Source organism: Colletotrichum jinshuiense, chromosome 2 (assembly GCF_051148585.1).
Source record: "Colletotrichum jinshuiense chromosome 2, complete sequence".
NCBI lineage: Eukaryota > Fungi > Ascomycota > Sordariomycetes > Glomerellales > Glomerellaceae > Colletotrichum > Colletotrichum jinshuiense.
In genome coordinates, this window is record NC_139309.1 from 1,517,820 (window position 1) to 1,538,153 (window position 20,334).

Here is a 20,334-nt window from a genome sequence, read left to right on the forward strand (position 1 = left end):
TCAAGTCTTGATGATGTCGGCCGCCCGAAGGATGCCGCGTGCCGTCTTGGACACCCACTCCTCGGCCACGGTCAGGTTGCCTTCGCTGTACTGAATGCCTTCCGCAATACCCGGGAACAAAACAGCGGCATAGCCTGGTATATCTTGTCAGCGACCGCTCTCTCGGAATTGATGGGATTGCTTACCTGTGTCCAAGCCAGGGGCGGTGATGACGTGCTTGTAGAACTCCCGATTGGGGAGACCGCCCTGGCTAATGAAGCCCCTTTGAAAGTCGCGGTACTTGTGGTTGACGACCGTGATCAGGTCCGTGTCGTTGGTGGTGACAGCAAGCTGCTCCAAGGCCTTGACCTCGTCGGCGCGCGTCGCGAAGACATCGATGGCGTCGGACAGCTCGGAGAGGTCAATCTCCGCGCCCTCCGACTCGGCATATTCGGTGAGGTCCTCGAGGTACGCACGCAGCTCGGACGCGTAGTTGGGCAGGTCAATGGGCAGAACCTCGTCGTCGGCCAGATGGAAGGCAAGGAGGGCAAGGTACTGGCCAATAGCAGCGTGCACATGGAAGCCAGGGTCGCCGAAGTTGGCCATCCAGTGGTAGGTGTCATAGTTGCTGTGGTAGTGCCAAATGGGGTCGGTGGCGCCATTATTGGAACCGACATCGAGCTTTGAACAAGTTAGCTCCTGGTAGGTTTCTTCACTCCAAGACCTTTCAGCCATGTACTCTACTTACCGAGCTAATACCACGGTGCAGGAAACCGGTGTAATCGCTGCCGCTGCCGAGAGGCTCGACGATGCCGCCAGAGGCCTCTTCCCAGGCATCATAAAGACTAATATTGAACCCGCCAAAGTTGGGGAAGATGATCTTTTTGAAGATCTCGGTACCAATGGTCTGCAGCTCGGGCGTGGTGGCGAGACTAGGTCTAGGTCCGGAGACCGCAACGTCGATGTTGAGGTAAGCCACGGCCGTCTCAGTAAGCCAGTTAGTGTGGTCTTCGACCCATTCCGTGCTGCCAACGAGGCCGTATTCTTCTGCATCCCAGGAACCAAGCACACTGAAACTTGATTTAGTGCCTGACCAGTACAGATCGGAAGCGGCTGCAGACTCACATGTTTCTTCTTGGTTTCCAGCCCTTTGAGACGAGGACATTGACGGCCTTGGTGAACTCGACAAGAATGGCGGAGCCAGAGTTGGGGTCGCCGTTGCCTCCAATCATCCAGGCGTCACGGTGGTTGCCAATGACAATGGTCTCGTCCGCGTTGGTGCCGTTGATCCAACCAATGACGTTCCAGATTGGCGTGATCTTGCCCTCGCTCAAGTTGTCCAGGTGCAAAGTGACGCCGGGGGCAGGGCCAGTGCTGTAGTTGGCGTTGAGCTTGCCCGCCCAAACCGTCCTGTTCACTTCCTCTGCCGATATGCCGAATCCATCTAGGGCCTGCAGCAGGGGCTCGACAGACGCATATGAGATTGGGATGGAGGGGATCTTGGGGGTAACAGGTGAGATGTCCGCTCGGGGGACGCCCTCGTGAGACGGGTAGCCTGGGGTGGTAGGGTCGCCGGGGTGCGTGGAAAGGAACAAAACAGAGCCCTTTTGGACCGAGCTGGGGTTTCTGGCCGGGCCGTCTGCAGATTCGCGATTAGCAACGAGTTTGGGCGCATGAAGTAGCAAAGACGTACGAGGGTAGGCTTCGTAGCCGTTTGCCACGGTCTGGTTTCCGTCATCACCTGGGTCGGTGAAAATGACAACACCAATCATGCCGTGGTCTTGCGCATTCTTCACCTTCAAACCTCGGAACAGTCCGCCGTACCTGGCCAAGGCGATCTTGCCTTCGAGCTCGACACCAAGTTCCACCAAGCGATTGAAATCCGCTTGCGAACCGCGTCTTTACGAATATGTTAGCATGAAGCGTCCCACAGGCGATTGCATGGGCAAGACGGACCCGACGTAGACATATTCTCCAGTCACGTTGCCAGAGGCAGAGTAACCGTGAAATGTAGGCTGGTTATCCCCTCTTCCCGTCACATCGTCCTCCTCCAGGACATCCTCATCCAGTCTTACGTCGTTCGTTGTGCCATTGGCGTAGGTGATTTCCAACAACGCATGTACGGGGTAGCTCAGGTACACGTGGTACTCGCTCAGATGCGACTCGAAGCCGTTCTTGTTCCATTGATCCGCCGTCCACTGCGCGGCTTCCTTGCCGAGGCCAGCGAGCTTGACCTGGTGACCGTAGTAGTCGGACCACTCGTCAATGGTGACGTTGTCAAAGGAGTTGACTAGGATAGTTTCTTCCTCTGTCAGCACAGGAGGCCACTGGTCATCGGCGCGCTTGGTGATCGGCTTGCGATGGGTGTGTCGCCGTTCGAGGAGGAAGTCTCGCTGGCAAGCCGAGGCGAGGGCCGCGTAGGTCAGGACGAGGGAGAGCTGACCGCGCATGATGACAGGTTCAAGCTGGCCTAGGGAATTTCACTCAATGGCCGTTCCAAACTGAAGAATGGCTGGTGCAGTCGCTCTGAAAGGTGAGCAGAGGCGGTGAGCGAGCAGCCGCACCTGGTATTATAGTTCTCGCCTGCAGCGACCGCAGACAGTGAGATCACGCATGTTGATCGTCATGGCCCAGCCTGGCTGTCCGTCGAATGGGGACTGGGCGCCACGAACGTTCGGTAAGACCGGTGATGCCATTGCATAAGAGCTTTCCGCAATTGCTCCGCTTCCTTGGATTGCCCAGGTGCCACTGTCAACCTGCAGGCCGAGCCGCTCTGAGGAAACAAAAGAACCATAATTCGTCATCCCGCCCCAAGAGCTCGGCACTCTGGGGAAGCTAGCAAGTTTCTGGAACTCGCCGGGCCTCTCCCCCAGCCCGCCGGATTTGCTGACACGCGGTCATACGGCGTGGAACGACGAGCTTAGCTGCATGGAACGTGAGCGACCTGCCTTGTCGGTGCTAGAGAGCACAATACGCCAAGAAAATCTGGCGGGGTAGCTTCGCTCATCATGGGCGGGTGAGCTGATGGCATATTGGTGAGTTGTACACATGGCGTGGGGGATGGCAACGACAGTCGTCTTCGAAGCCCCGCACTGGGAGCTCCCCCCGCTCCCCATGGAAGGCACCAAGCCGACCCCGAAGCCGACCCCGCGGTGCGGTCTCATGTTTGCCTGGAAGGATTCACTGCATGCCACCATGGGCGTTCGCATTCTATTTACTCAGATGACGAATCTTCGGCGAGGGACTTTTTTTTTGTACCCCTTGCACAGCCTGTCAAATGCTGTCTGACGTTATGTAGTTTTGGATGGCGGGGGTAACCCTATTGAGGTCGGACGAACCATCAGCTCAAGTGCAGTTCCCCCAGCTAGGTAGGTACAATTAAGGCATGCACAGAAGAGGGGGCAGAGCCATCTCACCATGCAAAAGGCGCAAAAAGTCAGCCGGTAGAATCTGGTCACCGATAACTATCTAAGCATGTTACATTGCCAAGCTTCTCATCAATGATTGCTCAAATGCGGTGCGGGGTTTGTGCAAACCCATCTCGCGGCCGCCTGGCTAGTCAAGTCAATGATAAGAGCGCCGGATGCTTCGGTTTTGTCTACAAATCTCCGTGCCGACGATGAGGGTCGATGATACTGTAACAATCGGCATTTTCTCCGGCTATCTAGGTACCTGGCTACAAAATGAATCAAATAAGTCATAAGGCCGACATTCGTATATAAGTGCATCCCCAAGTAGAGCCCGTCGATCGAGTTTTACACTGCGCTACTAAGCCCGGTGCTGCATGCCTGCCGTACCTACTGCAGGGGCCTCTGTAGCGCGTCACTCGCTGCGCGTCCTGCCTACCAACCACCCTTTAATGATTTGGTAGGAATGGCGGAGCATTGCGATTCTGGAATCGATTTTCAGTACGGCAGATGGGAGACTACCTAGATTGCCTTTCAGTTTACGAGCCTCGCGGGCCCGGAGAAACCGGTGAGTACTAGACTCAACCACGGAGGACAATGAGCTCCAGCGGGGTCTTCCCGTCGCCGTCAGGGCGGGTCAGGACCCCCGGAGACAGCCGGCAATCCCCATGGGAAGTGGCGGGGTCCACCCCGACGACTCCAGCCCAAGCAGCCAGCACCTGACCATGCGACTAGTGGAGTTTGGAGAGGATCCCACCCACAACTGGACGAGAAATTTTTTTTTTGACCGCACACCTTTATAATGCGCCTGACTGGTGTCCATCTCAACATTCAAGGCAGATGTATCATCTGCCCGGCTAGCTCAATCGGTAGAGCGTGAGACTCTTAATCTCAAGGTTGTGGGTTCGACCCCCACGTCGGGCTCAATTCCCGTCAGCGATTGACACAATCACTTCTTTTTTGCTTCTTTTTGCTTTTTCCTTTGTCAGATACGTTGCAGTGACCTTTTTTCTCCGTCGGTCATCTTGGCTGGCACTACAACAAGCGCCTAATATTGTGATTTTATTGCATGTATAAAAGCAGCAAAGCTGGCCAACAATATTCAATTATCCCTACTGAGATGCTAGGCCTCTGCACAGTGGGCAACGAGATTGTCCTTTTGAACATGGGTACGATGGCATCGTCGCTGACTTTTGGACGCAAGGCCCAACCATTCATCTGGAAAAAGAAAAGAAAAAATGAATTAAGGGAAAAGAGTCATTATTTCATATTCCCCAAGGCAAGTTACCACGTCCAGCGGCGACTTCAGCGGCAGTCGGCATTGATGTAGGCGACCACCCAATTATGCGGGTGCATTCGATCTCCGCGTCACTCGCAACCAGAAGTCGGTCGTGACCCAAAATGCAGCGTCGTAGAGCTTGAGCGGCTCTTGTGGAGTCACCACCGCAAAGTCAAACCTTCGTAGCATCTTCGGGAGAATGCGGTTAGCCTTGTCTACCTGCGCAGCTCGAGGCGGCCCCGAGGTGGAGTTACGTCCACTCACCTCAACAAAAATCTTGTTCAGCTCCATGGCTGCGATCGACTTTCCGAGACACTGAAATCGCCCATGTCCGAATGCGAGGTCAACTACCCCACCCATTTCTCGTAATCGGTTTTCGTCGGCGGCGGCTTCCAGCCAGCGCTCCGGCCTGAAAACGTCTGCATCTGCGCCAAATGTTTCCTTCGATCGCATCAACTGTTGGATATTGACGCCCAGTTGTGTTCCCTCGGGCAGAAAGCGTCCGCAAAGCTCCGCCCCGCCCTTGGCCACCTGTTTATAGTTGAGGCCCGTGGACGGCGGGTACATACGCAGTCCTTCTTTAATCACGGCTTGAAGATATGGGAGTTGGCGAGCCTCCGAATCGCGGATCGGAGAGCTGACATGCCCTTGTGCGATCCCCGAGCTGATTTCGCCTCGCAGAGTGGCGAGGGCCGCGGGCGTGTTGAGAAGACAGAGCATGGTCATGCGAATCGCCGTCGCCGTAGAATCAGAGCCTGCGATTCTGAACCAAGCCTTTTAGCCGGTGTAGAGAAAGTGACAAATGCAATCATGGACGTACAGCTCAAGAAATATCTCAGCTAGAAGCTCTTTGTAAGTGAGTCCATTGCGAAGGTGCATCTGAACCATGTTGGTTTCTTCTCCATCTCTGGCAGCCAACCTCTTGTCTGCTAGGCTCCTGGCCGTTCTGCGACACGTTAGCTCTTAGTCCGCCTTCACAGAGAGATAGCATCCGCCTCACCCCATTAGCTTCCCAAAGCCAAATTTGTCGCTCTCAAACGGCAGCAGCTTGTTCAAAGGCCACCGCTGCATCATGATGCCTATCCAAGGCATGTTAAGCAGGACTGCCAGGATCGGGAACATTTGGTCGTTTGTCTCGACGTAACCAAAAAGATCCTCATCGTTGACCAGAAACCCCAGAGCCTCTCCGAATGAGAGCTCGCTGACAACATCCAGTGCAAAATACTGCGATTTATGAGAGAACTCTATGGGCCGGAATTCGCCTGGCGTTGATATGTACTTGGACTCGACGACTCTGATGAACTGCGCAACGATCTTGTCCACGGCGGGCTCAAAGCCGCCGTTTTCCCGTCCGGCATACTGCGGACATGGTCAGTCTACTCTGCGCCATGGTGCGCCGGTGTGATGGGGTACTGGGGCCGACGAACGCCTGGGCTCAATTTGGCCTTCAACTCCTTCCGCTTTTCGTCATCTCTCATCGAGAACAGGCTGTCTTGGTCCGGCACCACCTTGGAAAGCGCGTACCACGGACCCTTTGTGAAATCCGACCGGACCGCTGATATTTTCCGATAGCTATCCGCGTCGCCGAATAAGACCTCATTCGGACCAACCCGGACCAGGGGGCCTGTTGCAGCCATAATGAGCCATCTACAAACAAACTCGTGGCACAATATCATCGGACATTACCATAAATATCCCCCAGATCTTTCAACCTGAAACTTAACTTTCCTCCCACGGTCATCCAGTTCATTGGAATTATTGAGATTGAGTTGAAGAATGGACCGGGAATATGTCGGAGTCGGTACCAAGATTGGATATACCAAGCTAACAGTAAGATTGACGACAGCGACACCGCAAGTGTCGACGGAGAAATAGGCAGGCTATCAAACGCCGCGAAGCTGTCATTCCTATGCGCCATTTCTGGATACCCGTGCTGTCGCGGCTCCTTGGTTTTTGAGAGGTTGAACGATGTGTCTACGTCGAGGAGGCAGTTGTTCGTCTGATGGATTCCAATCCGACAGTTGGGTTTTTTTTGCCTCTTGGATTCTACTCCGCACGTGGGGAATGCCCCCCTAGACTTTCACAGATGGGATTACGATCCCCTTCGCGGGATAGGCCCTAAATACATAGTAAGCCGAGCTTGTGACTGCCATGACTGCTCTGATGTTTGCAGTAGGTTTGGCGGTCAGCTAGCGGGTGATGATTGGTGGTCGATAACAATGATCACGCGATTTGTGGATCGAGCTTGTGCAACATATAAACAGTTACAAGCCAAACAGCCGTCCTACATGACTGGCAATTGGCAGAGCAGCCTATATGCCCCCCCATATTATAGGTTGTGTTGCTGTGGCCTGAGCGCTCCTACTAGCTCCCACAGTGGAGTGTTTAGTCTTGGTGGGGATTAAGATTCAGGGTGCGATGCTCGATGTTTCGATCATACAATACGACAGGTAATCATTGAATAGGCAGGGTATCTCGCATTCACGATTCAGATTTCAGTCGGGCTTGCAAACAATGATATACCCGGGCCAAAAGACAATGGAATGCGGAGGACAAACACAAGGGTTAGTCGCAGGTGCCAAGACAGCAGGGATGGGGTTCCAATTATCCAACAACTGTTGATCTGCCCTCAAGCGGTGTGGCACAGGTAGTAACGGGGTCAAATATTAAAGAAGGAAAAACAAAGACGTGAGCTGCCAAAATCCCGTCCTGGTTCCAGCTTCGACACGATTTGAGTGTATTGTTGACCATGTTTTCGTTCTTCAGCAGCCCGCCAGCACCGCCTGTTGTCCCTACGGACACGATTGTCGCGTTAAATGTCATCGATGACAATTTCATCAATCGGAAATTGGTCATGTTGTTCATGATGCGCTTTGATGACGTTCTTCACCCAGAAAAACTACGGTCTTCGTTGGAGAAACTCCTTGAACGCGATGGTTGGCGTAAGCTGGGAGCACGCTTGAGACTCAATGTATGTTGCTATTGCCAGCTGAAGCTCGTTCCGGTTGCTGAACCCTTTCAGGTAGATAAAAGGCTAGAGTATCACATACCCGCTGAGTATGGGCCAAAGAGGCCAGCCGTCGCGTATTCTCATTCCAAGTACGACATCAACATTGAGGAGCACCCTCTGGCTTCAAGACTACCCAAACCCAGCTCTAAGCCAGCCATCGTCGGAGACCCAACCGAGTTCTTGGAGTTTACGCACATCCCTGGTGGGCCAACGAGCCTGGATGACTACATCTCCCGCGACATACCGCAGCTTGGTCTGCATGTTGTATCGTTCAACAACGCCACCCTCGTGTCCCTCAACTGGATACATACCCTGTTCGACGCAATGGGACGGCAGGAATTACTTGCGGCATGGACAGCGATGCTAGACGGGCGCGAGGAAGACATCAAGCCGTTCCATGGCTTTGACAAAGACCCCTTGGCAGATCTCGGGACGAAGTCCACAGAGGAAAACGTGCTAGTCGACAAACTCCTGTCCAAATGGCAGATGGCATGGTTTGTTTTACGTCAAGTCTGGGAGATCATACTCTACCGCCAAGAAGAAACGAGACTGGTCTGCATGCCCGCCGCACACGTTAAAAAGCTGAAGTTGTCGGTGAATCAGGAGCTTGCAGCCCAGAACACTGGCAATGACACTGTCTTTGCCAGCGAGGCCGACGTTCTGTCCGCTTACATTAGCCGCTTGTTCATCCAGCACCTACCCAGCACGTCGAAGCAGACCATCGTCATCGGCAATGCCTTTGGGATGCGCTCAGCCCTAAGCAACGACCATTTACCTGCGGACAAAGCCTACATGGGGAATGCTATTTCCATGGTCATGGTGATTCTGTCGGCAAAAGACATTCTCACTAATCCGCTCAGCTACACGGCCTGGGCGGTCCGCAAGTCATTGTTTGTCCAAGGCAGTCGCGAGCAGATCGAAGCGCGAATTGCCACCCAGAAGTCTCTGGGGTTTGCCTTGTATGGCGATGCGGGCATGCAGATGATTACGGTTTCGAACTGGTCAAAGGCGAAGTTCTTCGAGGCTGACTTCTCGGCAGCGGTGATCAAGAAGGGCGCCGTCTCGAATGCCCGTGTTGGTCGAATTGGGAAGCCATCTTGTATCTTGGGCGATAGCATTGCCAGGGGGCTGAGCCCCCGAAATGCTAGCATCGTGGCAGGCAGAGACGGCGACGGCAACATTTGGTGGGGGGGCACGCTGCGCAAGGGGCTGTGGGCGAAGATTGCACAGACTTTAGAGAGCGGTTCTGGCTACGGCTCTGCCTGAGGGATCCGGGAGCTGTCCCCAATATCGACTGAGCAATGTAGAAGATCAACGACATCGAATTTAACGACTGTTTATTGAGCGAGCACGGGTTTAGGCCTTTCAAGGATAGGTCGGAAGATAAAGGTCGGTACTCTACATTCTGTGAGTCAAAAAGAGAAGGGAAGAAGAGAAATTCAAGGCCTATCTTGAAGTAGAGAAGGCCAGACTTGCATATAGAAGAACAGGAAATAAAGCCGGGCTAGAAGAGAGAGAGATTCTTCGTAACAGGGCGAGCTTGTGTAAGGCCTCGCTGAACATCTCAGGCAGGTTAATAGAATATATTACCTATAGCTCAACCCTGATCAGGCCTACTATTTCCGTGTATTTATAAAGTGGGTCTTGCTCAGATACCTACTCAGTCCTCGACTCAGGCTCGCTTAAGTCCAACAGCTCAGGTCAGTTACCTAAAAGAGATAGGGGCCAATGTGACAAATATGGTTTTTGGACCAGACTCCTTCACCGCAGGATGGGGCCCCTTTCGTGGCTCACCAGCCGCAAAGCCGTACCTTTCCATTTTCTATATGTACGTAAGCACCGGTAGGTCCGTACGTGGGCTGTTTTCAGCGTCTCCAACGCCGACATGCGATTGGCTGTAACAACGAGGAGAGGGCGACGACACCAACAAGCAAACACTTGCCTAAGGGGCGTCTATGCCCATGCTGCCACGTTTTGATTACCTGTCTTAGATTACATGGTCAGCGACGAAAGGGGATGATTCTGCTACCAACAGAGCAGGGAAGAGGGGCTGGCTGACAAGGGTTGGATGAAATTTCGAACATGCGTACCCTTCGTACATAATGCTCCACTAGTCCCTTAAAAAACCAGGATGGAGCATGCCAGCTTTGTCTTGCAGGAAAAAACCTGGAAATGTGCCCATCGTCCACGCGCCGATCGAAGCTTCGACACCGGTAGAACGGATACGGAGGAGAGAACCCGCCGGCCCTCCGCTGGACTTCGGACGACACGCCAAGACGGATTGATTCTAAGGGTGAAATCGAGGGGATCGGGCCCGCCGAACGAAGCATCGACAACTCCAGCCATCCCACACCCACGTCCGTACCATCGGGCGCCGCCCGGGTTTCTGGGCCACATTTTGCATTCCATCGCGCATCAAGCAGAGTCCAGAGACACAGCCATCCGAGCCCCAGCCACGTGGAGTAACGCATCTTTGTTGCCTACGGGTAGCAGCACATTTGTGTTCCCTGTCAAGGGTGGAATTCCAGCGGACCAACCTGCCAACACATGCCGTTGCCGCCCGGCAAGTTCCACCCGCGCCAGCAAACTAGCGCATCCTCCGGCTCCTCCTCCCCAGGTTCACCATCTCCCGCAGCAGCGGTGCCTCCGTCAATGGAACCAACCTCCATGGTGTCCTCTCCGTCACAGGGAGGACGTTCTCGTTCAGCCTCCATCCCACGTGAACTCTCGTCGCTATCATCGGACTCTGAGTTGAAGAAGATTGGCCCCACCGTTCATGTCACGGACGTGACGCAGAAGACGACCAGCCCGATGGACGCGCATGGCATCGACCTGAGCTCGCTTAGCGGATCGGCGCATTCCAGCGCCGATCCCACGTTTCGCGGCCGAGAGTCGCCTGACCACGCAGCCGCCGATGGGAATGACCAACGCCACGATGCCCGCGCTGCGTTGCTTCACAATGTCCAGGACTCGGCGTATGATGGGTACTCCTCCCCTTCCCCTGGGGCACAGCAGCAGCATCAGCTGTCTTCGCCGCCTCAGTACGTCGCAGCAAACTATCTAGGACTGCCCAACGAAGGAAGAAAGTCATTTCGCATGCGGAAACCTCACTGCAGCTGGCACGCATCATGGAACATGTACCTCTTCCTCATAGTCGGCATCGCCTGTGCCATCGGCCATCATGTCTTTTATCACTTCCTCGACGGCAAGCCAGCCGATGACCAGGTGCGTATGTTGCGGTACGGGACGATCCTCGCTTTCGCCGCGAAGGCGAGCTTGGGCGCCGCTGTGGTATCAGCCTTTCAGCAGCACATTTGGACGACGGTCAGGACAAGATTCATGAGTATTGCTGCGCTGGACTCCATGTTTGCCGCCACGGAGAACTTCATCGCGCTCCTAAACTGGGAGTTTCTCAAAGGCGCCAAAACCGCGGCCGCCCTTGCTTTGTTTATATGGTGAGTAATTTGATGGCAGTTTTCTTCGCCGTCATGGTTTGCTTACACAGACATCCAGGCTTTCCCCGTTGGTGGTTATTCTGACAGCGAACACTCTTCTTGTGGAGCCCCAGACCATCATGGAGAACAACACTTGTCCTGGCGTCCGGAGCCTAAACTTTGCAAGGGAGGATACCAATGAATGGCGAGAACCCGTCAGGATAGACGGCCTCTACGAGATGCCGTTATCCATTTGGAACTCGACAAAGCCCGCTGACCAGGATCCGCCGGGCTGGTTCGACTACTACACCGGACCGAGTCCCAACTTCCAGCAAACCGCAACTCTCGGCGCGTTTCTGCAAGAAGTCGTATCGCGGAAGAACGCCTCCATGGAGGTTTGTGGCAAAGGCTGGAACTGCACCTTTGAGATCGAATTCACAGCTCCGGGCTACAAGTGCCAGGAGCAGGCCAAAGGTATCGGTTCGACACCAAAAAACCTGACGCAGGAGTCTGGCGAGGCCAAGCCGCCTTTTGGCACCGATATCCTCCTCCCCGAAGGGAATTTTGCCTATTACGCTTTCACGAGCGGGGGGGAGTATTCCACAACCCAGATGAAGGATGCTGGAATCGGGGGTATTCCTAATATGGATCCGCCATACCCAGAGCACATGGGCGCCTTGCGGACAGAACCGGTCATTTGGATTGGCCACGTTGTACCAGCCGATAATGACCATCCAGCGTCATCGGAAGAGGGTGACTCAAATTATATCCCTACAATTTTTGCTTGCGAGCATTACGAAACAGAGTATACTGCCGTATTCAATTACACAGACACAACCCAATCTGCCTACATGAAGAGTCGCAAGTTTCTGGCACCGATTATCAACACAACCTACATCTCTGGGCTTGATGCCGATGACGGAACAGCGGACAACGTGACCGCGGTTCCGAAAGAGAACTACATCCTACCGCAGGATGTCGAGAAATACCGTCGCATCGCTGCGTATCACTCGATGGGCTTTATGCTTCGGAAATTTATCAACGGCACTGTGCAGGTCGACAAACAGTCTGCCAACCCGATGGTCAACACGGAAGCAATCCAGACCAAGCTGCTCGACCCTAGAAATAACTACTTCCCCCACACAAATCTCATGGACTTGGTTCAGGAGTTCTATGACGACCTAATTCTCTCCATATTTTCTACCCCTCAGTTCCTCCCCGTCGTCTGGGCTGCCCAGACTAAGGAGAACACGGGACAGTTGCTCGAAGGCGGTGGGCCCAACAATCATTCCGCCTACGAGTATCCCTGCGAGCGGTCGCGGATGGCCAACTTGTACAGCTACCACGCTCGTGACCTGTGGATCGTGTACGTTATAGCGATACTCCTCGCAGCGTCGGGCGTCGCGGCTGGTGCGCTTGCGGTAAGGGAAAACGGCGGCGTGCTGAGAAACACGCGCTTCTCGAGCATTGTGGCGGCGACTCGGGGACCAGCGTTGGAGAAGGTGAGCTGGGAAGGCCCAAACCGAGACCGCGGTGACGTGCCGGAGGATGTGAAGGAACTGAAGCTTGGTTACGGTGTGATGAAACAAAGGGATGTGAACTCGTTGGATGGTCCGGGGGGGATACACCCTCAGGACAGCACTCTATGGTCACCGAGCGAGGTCAGGTGCGGTTTTGGGTTAGAAGGCGATGTTAATCAGAGGCGAAAGGAGGGATCATTGTTCCACAAATAGGTCTGATTTGATCAATAATGCTAAATCTATTATATGGATTTTATAGAGACATGATAGGCAAGTGCAGAATGATTTAGTGCAGAACCAAATCATCCATCGGGCAACCCTGGTCTGTGGACTCGCGCTTCGTCTTCTCCGTGATGATCTTGCGCGTCAATTCCATGAGCTGATCTCCAAGTGCATCGTCCTGCGACAATTTACTTCCCGGCTCTGGAATTGCCGGGGGGCATATATATTGGCCGGATTCCTTGATGGTAGTGGCCGCATAGACCATGGACACTGCGCCGTCCCACTGGGACTTTTTGAAAGGCTCCATGCCAATGGCCATGGCGTAGCCTCCAAGAGGATACCTGCGACAATCAGCAAACGTATTATTAGTATTTAGGGCACACGAGCGGACTTACGGCTCAAAAATCTCCTGCTTGCTCATCTTCGTGCTCACAAACCCAGGGTGGGTTGCGTTCATCAGAACGTTGGGGTGGCCGTTTTGTGTTACTTTCCGGTTGAAGTACCGCGCATACAGGATACTCGCAAGCTTGCTTCTGCCGTACTGTCCATTCGGGCCAAGGTCCTGATTCAACTCCTCCAAGCTCTCAAACTTGGTGTCGCTTGGACTCGCTTGATGCGCGTTGCTGGCTTGGTTCGCGATCCTCACGACGTTACCATCCTCCGCCGTCTTCTTGATCAGCGGCAGCAGATGGGATGTGAGCACAACATGGCCCATGTGGTTGACGGCCATGTGGCGGTCAACACCGTAATCTGTCAGCTGGTACGTCATGATGCCTCTGCCAGCATTGTTGATCAGGATGTCGAGGCGGTCCGTATCATTCTTGATAGCCTCGGCTACCTCCTTGACGCGACTCCAGTTCCCCATGTCACACTCAAACCATTTGGTGCGACCTGCCTTCTCGGCACCGAGCTCTTTGGAAATCGCATCTTTGGCACCGTCGACAACTTCTTTGGAGACGGAGAGGATGTAGATTTTGGAAATGTTGTTCTTGAGCAGGGTGTAGGTGACGCCGTAGCCGATACCCTCGCTGCCGCCCGTGACGACGGCGACCTTGCCCGTCTGATCGGGGCATTCTTCCAGACTGAATTGGTGGGTTCCCAACTTTGAAGCTGGACCACCAAAGTTCTCTGCGATCGTGTTCTGGATCGCCGGTCAACACTAGGCTCGATTTCACACGGGATATAGGATCACACTGCACTTACCTTGATTGTATCCATTATTGGAGGGGTGTGTATGAGTCTTCTTGCAGGATATCTGTGGAATTGTGTAGGAAGAATGTGAGATTGAGACTTTGAAAACAGGGACCGTGAGTGTGATAAGTCTAAAGATCTCACGCCGACCGGAAATCGTTTGCAGTTCATTGGCAGATGATTATGGAATGATTTCATTCCGTTGTCACTGCACTGGTAAGTCTACTTGTCCACACACTGCCGATTGTTTATATGGAAATCCATCAAGCCCCATGAATCATTACGTATGTCACTATCTGACCGATCTGCATCTGCAAGTAGGCGTTCGATGACGCGCTGATGTCCCTCGTTGGTGCGCTTGGCCAGGCTTAGCCAAAACAAGGTGCCGAGGTAACGGCTGTCCTAAATAAACTAAGCCTTACGGCGATTGAGTTATGACCGATGCCAAAAAAACGCATTACGATTTGTTTTAATTCTGTAGTTCGTGGTGTTCGTAGTTGCCGGATCATGATCCGGAGTGGGGTAAGGTACCAAGGAACTTGATAGAAAGCGACCAGTCAAATTTAACCAAGATGGCATTTTCCACTACAACCTGTAGCCCATGTTGAAACTATGGAAGCACTTGATTCTGACATAGTGCAAAAGGTATTAATTGCGCGGCTGTATTTTCATGGCGATTGTTCCTAGACGTGTGATCACACTAAATCAGTGTAAAACATTTAAGATAGGAAAACTGTTGATATCACAGGATACCCGTACGGGTGGTAAATCGAACGAAGAGCAAAACTGGTACTGTATTCTGTAGATGTGTAAGGAAGAAAAGAGAGGCAGCCAGCGGAAGCAGCAGCTGTTGAAGATATCGCCGTTGGCAGCCCGGAGGTAGAATCTCCGGGCCCGAGTGCTGCCGCTTCCCGTGGCCTGACCGCCTGCCCGTATTCTGGCTGGGTAATCCAACAAAAACAGATTCCAAACAAGAACGAGGTATTAAAGGTATCCGCGTTTATGGGCTTAAGTTATGGTATAACGCATTGGAAAGCAGTATGCTAATGACTTACTACTTGTATTTTACAACAACCTAACTAATCATTGTCATTTTTGGTTAACCCATGTGCAAGGACTCGTAGGGACGATAGCTTGCTTGAGGAATAGTGGCATATAAATTGCCGGCTAGTTATGACGCCTCAGAAATTTCACGGAACTGAAACAAATAAAAAAGTCAACCAATTGGTATCAAGTAGGCTCCCGTTGGTATACCTCGACTGTAGAGCCAGTCCATCCTGCTCAAAATCCTTCGGGATCCGTATATGCAGTTGGCGCATGCCCATACCTTGATTCTGTGTGCATTTTAGAAGCGACTACAGTTCCTGGATTTAAGGCAATGTTTGCAGGGTTTACTCTTCACACCAGCATCACGCACCAAAGGTTCAACCAAGGCTTAATGGGAAGAAATGGTAATCGAGGATATTATAAATTTTTTTAATTTTTTTTTTACATAGGTTGCGGACTATCTCTTCGGAGTCTGGCATCAGCAAGTCAATGTGCATGTGTTTTGCTGTCAATGCGACCTCCTTGTGCAAAGGTTGCGCGCCCGAGGATGGATGCCGCTGCCGTGCATCGTGCATCATCTTATATCGAGCGTGACAGCGTAGTCGAAGGGGTTGGTAGCAAGACCTGTTGAAAAAGCGTCCAAAATGTACTTCATACGCCTTGATTGCAACAACAATTGTCGTGGTGAAGCGGTCAAACTCTATAGATTTATCGTTGAGCACAGAACCAACAAGTTTGTCTGCTACGTCTTTTCGCCTGAATGCCAATAACTTTGGTGCAACGGGGGTGTACCGTGTAGCACTTGGTGGCAGTGCTATACTATACATAGTAATGCGCCACAAAGCTTACTGGTCATTGGGCATCAATAACTGTAAATATCTTGAAAGGTTTCCATCCACGCGCGCTGTCGCAAAATTAATGATCAGACAGAAAGGAGAACAAGATATAGCTACGTTAATCCGAATAAGTTTTGGCACAAGCATGCCATAAGGGTCTGTAAATTGAATGACTTGTGGAGTCGCAAGCGGCATCCGGCTGTCAATCGCACCGGAAATGTTTCCGAATAGCGGTCCCATCGAGTCGGAGGTTCGGCGAAGCTGGAGAACCACAGGCATGACTCAGCAAAGAGCCGAATTGGAACGGAGAATTCTTCTCTCGAGAATTTCTTAACCATAGCGTGGCCGATCTCCCGAGAGTTGACAGAAAGTGACCATTCCATAGGCCTGGAATTTGACAACTGGATAGCGGCGACGAGGAAGACGTGAAAATTCCAACCGCCCGCGGACTCATAACCGAACGAACGCCGTGACATGGCCGAGACTAACCCAGGCGCACCAGGGCCGCATCACACATGTAAGCTCATCTGAATGGCCCAAAATGGCCATCAGATGGCGCCTTGCCATCTGTTATATAATAGTTTGCTATGCAATACCCTGTTGGCCGTTCTTAGGCCCATTTACGCCCGGTGGTGTCCCGTCCGGCCCGGCACCTAAGCCTTTTTGGGAATTTCTGTTACCAAATATGACGTGCCTCCCTCCCCAGTCAAGAAGAGAACAAGCAGTCAGGCGGTAGCCATTAAAGTTGAATCTCCGCGGCAGTAAAGGCTGTTAAAGGTGATGCGAGATCCCAGATCTTGTGGCTGGTCGAGTTGAGGCTCGAATTGGATGGAGTGAAGACTATGCTGCTGTCAGGCCATCTCTTGTCTCTCCCAAGGGTATAGTGGTTCATGCGATACCATCGCTAGCCGCTGGCTTGGGTCTTGTTCTTTTGCAAGCGTTATATTATAGCCCATAGCCTCTTTGGCTTGAAGACTTACCAAATTCGACCAGAAGAGGGCCCTTTGGCGTTCGATTGGCGACTTCCGAGCGTTTTGGGAAGAGATACGGCCATCTCAAGAGGGCAATTTTTCCCCGCCCCCTGCCGATAAGTGGCACCAGCCCCCAGATTGTCCCCGGACTTGGCACGCGACGATCCATCTACGATGTTGCCCTGCAACCCGAAGAGTTGGAACTTCGACATTGATCGATTCCTCAACCCCTTTGTACCGCCTTCGCCATGGAAACATATCCCGTATCCGATCTCTCACTTTTTTGGCTACCGGAAGACTAAGCCCGAGCACGTCGGCAACCTTGTCGCCATATTCTGGGCCTGCATCGGCGTTTTTTGCGGTGTCGCAGTCGTCGCCGTCATCTCCCACCAAATACCGTCATTCCAAGAACACGGCGCTCCCATTATAGTGGGAAGTTTCGTAAGTGAAAATTTCTCATGTTAGCTTGGAAACTTTCCCACACCTCTCGTACACCGAAATTGTTGCGGGGAGTTAAGGGGTTGGCTCGGACTTCAATCCCCTCAACCGTTTCATGCATCTCATGTGACGGCACACAACGCGACCAAATCGGCACCTCACAGGCAGCAACGTTTCCAACGGCTGACTCGTTTTCTCTGTCTTGACACAGGGCGCAGCCGCAGTGCTAGAGTTTTACTCTATCGAATCACCCCTCTCTCAGCCACGCAACTCGGTCCTCGGCCAGCTCCTTTCCGCAGTGGTGGGGGTTGCGATCTGCAAGCTGTTCCAGCTGAGCCCACACTTCCAATCTATACGCTGGCTGGGAGGAGCCTTGTCATGCGCCTTGGCGACGACCGTTATGGCACTCACGAAAACGGTTCACCCCCCCGCAGGAGCGACGGCGCTTTTAGCAGTCGTCGATGACGGAGTCGTCAATCTCGGATGGTTTTTGGTGCCCATTGTGGTGCTTGGCTGCGTCATAATGCTTGTCACCGCATTAATCATTAACAATATTCAACGGCGCTTCCCGCAATATTGGTGGACGCCCGAGGACGTCCGGCTGCACCGCGTACCGTGGATACGTCGGCGAATCGACGTAGAAAATAAAGGGGGAGACACTGAGGAAGTGGCCAAGGCACGAAATAGGAGCGAGTCAACAGTGAGGGAAGAATCTGTGCTTATCATGAGGTCTGGAGAAGTAATAGTGCCAGAGCATATGTTTATCACACCCGAAGAGAAGGTATTCTTGGAGGAGTTGAGCAATCGACTTTGAGTCGCTTTCTTCATTGTTCTATCTACCAAATAAAGGTCATCCAAATTTACCATTTCATCAAAGAAATCGTTTCTTCAAAGACCCATATCTATATAAGCGTTGTTTCATGTTCCAACCAAAACCAAATCGTAAAACTGAACTGTATGTTCTTCTGTTACCTCGTCATCAAATAGAAAGAGACGTGTTGTCATCTGTTGGGTCATATTTCCCATGACACATTGCAATCATTACCGTCAATATCGTCATTAAATGCGTCCATTCTCCGTCATTATGTTGCCGTAGTCCGTGTGTGTCATCATATGTCTGTTTTTAACCTTGCTTGGCAGACTTGGTGCGCGACATGCGCAGTTCAGCCAACTTCGCGGGGTTCTGCGTGGGATCATTCTCTGGATCACCGTCGGCACCCGGGTTTGCCATCTCATATTCCAAAGTTTTGATGAACTTGTAGAAGACGACCGCAATCAAAGTACCAATAAAAGGGCCAACCCCTGAGAAATATCAGCGTTCCGTTATGATCTTATTGACTTGATGGAAGTGAACTTACAATAGATCCAGTGCTCTTGGTCAAAGGTTGCAGTGACGACACAGGGCCCAAAGCTTCGTGCAGGGTTGAGCGAGCCGCCGGTAAACTGGACGCCAACCAACTCGGCGATGAATAGCGTCAGACCAATGCCAATTGGTGCGAGGAAGGTGGCTCTATGCTTCTCCTTTGCGAGCATGAAGATGGTGAAGACCAACTCAGCCGTCAGGATTGCCTCTATAAAGACACCTTGGACTAGAGAAGCGCCACCGCCAAGTGTTGTACGGACGTTGAAGTTCTCTGGGAACAGAAACCTGACTATCACCGAAGCAAGCATACCACCAAGGAGCTGAGCGACGAACAGACAGGCGGCACGGGACGGAGGGATCGCTTTAACGAGCAACATGCCAAGCGTTACAGCTGGGTTGAACAGACCACCGCTGATGCGGAAGAAGACCCAAACATTGACCATGAGGGAAAAGCCGAAAATGATGGAGATGTAAAGCAAGGTACCAGTGTTGAAGCCAGTGGAGGCGCCGGTGGTGGAGTTGCTATCCGATGGGTTGCTGGAGTTGTTGGCTTCTGATTTGATATTGGCGACTTCCGTGCCGGCAAAGGCGAAGAAGAGGAACATGGTTGTGCCAACCAGCTCACCAAGACTGGCGACGAAGTGGTTCTTCAGATCCGAGTTCATCCATTGGGTAAGGGGCAGTCGCATGACCTGGGCCCTCTCCTCTCGAGTCAAATTGTGCCAGTCAATACGAGTGGTGTCACCGTTGGTGCTCCGCACCGCAACACCACCGCGGGGGTAGCCGGCCATCTCTTCGTCGTAGGTTCTGCGGGAAGCGGGTCTTCCACCGTAATCACCAGGCTCGTAAGAACGAGTCTCTTCGTAGTAATCCTTGGACTCCGTCTGAGGATCGTAGCTAAAGTACGGCTGAGGCCGGTTCAGATGGGCACGCGGAGGACGAGAGCGAGGTGCGCGTCCACCGTTGTAGTCTGGGTGGCGGTCGTTCGCGCCCCAGTACCGGTCGTTGTCGGAATCCTCGTCGTAATCCCCGTTGAATCTAGCACCGTCTCGCAAAGGGCGGTTGGACTTGGACGAGAGACCGGAGGGCAAGGGGTCCTCAACAGAATCCCTTGCTTGAGGGCGGGGGGTAATGTTGTTTCGACGAGCTGATCGTGAACCTCCTCGCGAATGTTGCTGAGGGTGTGAGACAAATTTCGGGGATTGCATTGGGTTCTCGTCGTCCGAGAAGCCTTGGGGGTCGACGGCTGTTGCTGGAGATACTGGAGAGGCTTCACCCTCGGGCGCTTTCAAGTTCCCGGTTTGCTGGCCTGACATGATTTGATCCAATTCGGGTGTCAAGCACAGAGCCGAGGAGGGAAGTATTATAGACCGAGGGGGAACTTGAATAGTTAAGTTGGCCGTCGTGAACTTGGCCTATGTAAATGGTTGAGTAATGATGCTTTTGTTGTGCAGTATTCAATGGGGTCGGGTTATGGAGGGCACCATCTTCAAGTACTGAAGGTGTCTGGAGACATATTATACCTCCTTTTTTCAAACTCAAATGTATGCCCAACCAACCTCTCTACCTCGACGTCACCGCATCTTCGGCTAGTTAGGCCTTGATTTCTTTCGTCTGATCAGCCACCGATTTAGTTT

The 20,334-nt window shown here is 52.7% G+C and overlaps 7 protein-coding genes across 7 annotated transcripts; 3 read left to right on the forward strand and 4 right to left on the reverse strand.

Annotated features, from left to right (window-relative positions):
* Window positions 1–2,429, reverse strand: EsH8_II_000412 (M28 family metallopeptidase; the record flags this gene model as incomplete). Its single annotated transcript, XM_083263710.1, has 6 exons — window positions 1–134; window positions 186–660; window positions 728–1,049; window positions 1,105–1,618; window positions 1,673–1,878; window positions 1,936–2,429. 6 exons carry the CDS (start codon window positions 2,427–2,429, stop codon window positions 1–3), a joined length of 2,145 nt encoding a protein of 714 aa, XP_083121032.1.
* Window positions 2,430–4,728: 2,299 nt separating this feature from the next.
* Window positions 4,729–6,583, reverse strand: EsH8_II_000413 (cytochrome P450; the record flags this gene model as incomplete). The annotated part of the gene is made up of 6 exons (XM_083263711.1): window positions 4,729–4,854; window positions 4,930–5,428; window positions 5,486–5,611; window positions 5,666–6,024; window positions 6,093–6,289; window positions 6,352–6,583. 6 exons carry the CDS (start codon window positions 6,581–6,583, stop codon window positions 4,729–4,731), a joined length of 1,539 nt encoding a protein of 512 aa, XP_083121033.1.
* An 831-nt stretch (window positions 6,584–7,414) lies between these two features.
* On the forward strand, window positions 7,415–8,941 carry EsH8_II_000414 (uncharacterized protein; the record flags this gene model as incomplete). The annotated part of the gene is made up of 2 exons (XM_083263712.1): window positions 7,415–7,636; window positions 7,688–8,941. 2 exons carry the CDS (start codon window positions 7,415–7,417, stop codon window positions 8,939–8,941), a joined length of 1,476 nt encoding a protein of 491 aa, XP_083121034.1.
* Window positions 8,942–10,222: 1,281 nt separating this feature from the next.
* On the forward strand, window positions 10,223–12,842 carry EsH8_II_000415 (uncharacterized protein; the record flags this gene model as incomplete). The annotated part of the gene is made up of 2 exons (XM_083263713.1): window positions 10,223–11,130; window positions 11,189–12,842. The coding sequence occupies 2 exons, from the start codon at window positions 10,223–10,225 to the stop codon at window positions 12,840–12,842; spliced, it is 2,562 nt and encodes an 853-aa protein (XP_083121035.1).
* Window positions 12,843–12,915: 73 nt separating this feature from the next.
* Window positions 12,916–14,069, reverse strand: EsH8_II_000416 (uncharacterized protein; the record flags this gene model as incomplete). Its single annotated transcript, XM_083263714.1, has 3 exons — window positions 12,916–13,192; window positions 13,247–13,992; window positions 14,055–14,069. The coding sequence occupies 3 exons, from the start codon at window positions 14,067–14,069 to the stop codon at window positions 12,916–12,918; spliced, it is 1,038 nt and encodes a 345-aa protein (XP_083121036.1).
* A 3,001-nt stretch (window positions 14,070–17,070) lies between these two features.
* Window positions 17,071–18,148, forward strand: EsH8_II_000417 (HPP family-domain-containing protein; the record flags this gene model as incomplete). Its single annotated transcript, XM_083263715.1, has 2 exons — window positions 17,071–17,337; window positions 17,546–18,148. The coding sequence occupies 2 exons, from the start codon at window positions 17,071–17,073 to the stop codon at window positions 18,146–18,148; spliced, it is 870 nt and encodes a 289-aa protein (XP_083121037.1).
* A 309-nt stretch (window positions 18,149–18,457) lies between these two features.
* EsH8_II_000418 (aquaporin-like protein) lies at window positions 18,458–20,013 on the reverse strand (the record flags this gene model as incomplete). The annotated part of the gene is made up of 2 exons (XM_083263716.1): window positions 18,458–18,636; window positions 18,693–20,013. The coding sequence occupies 2 exons, from the start codon at window positions 20,011–20,013 to the stop codon at window positions 18,458–18,460; spliced, it is 1,500 nt and encodes a 499-aa protein (XP_083121038.1).
* Between the last annotated feature and the right edge of the window lie 321 nt (window positions 20,014–20,334).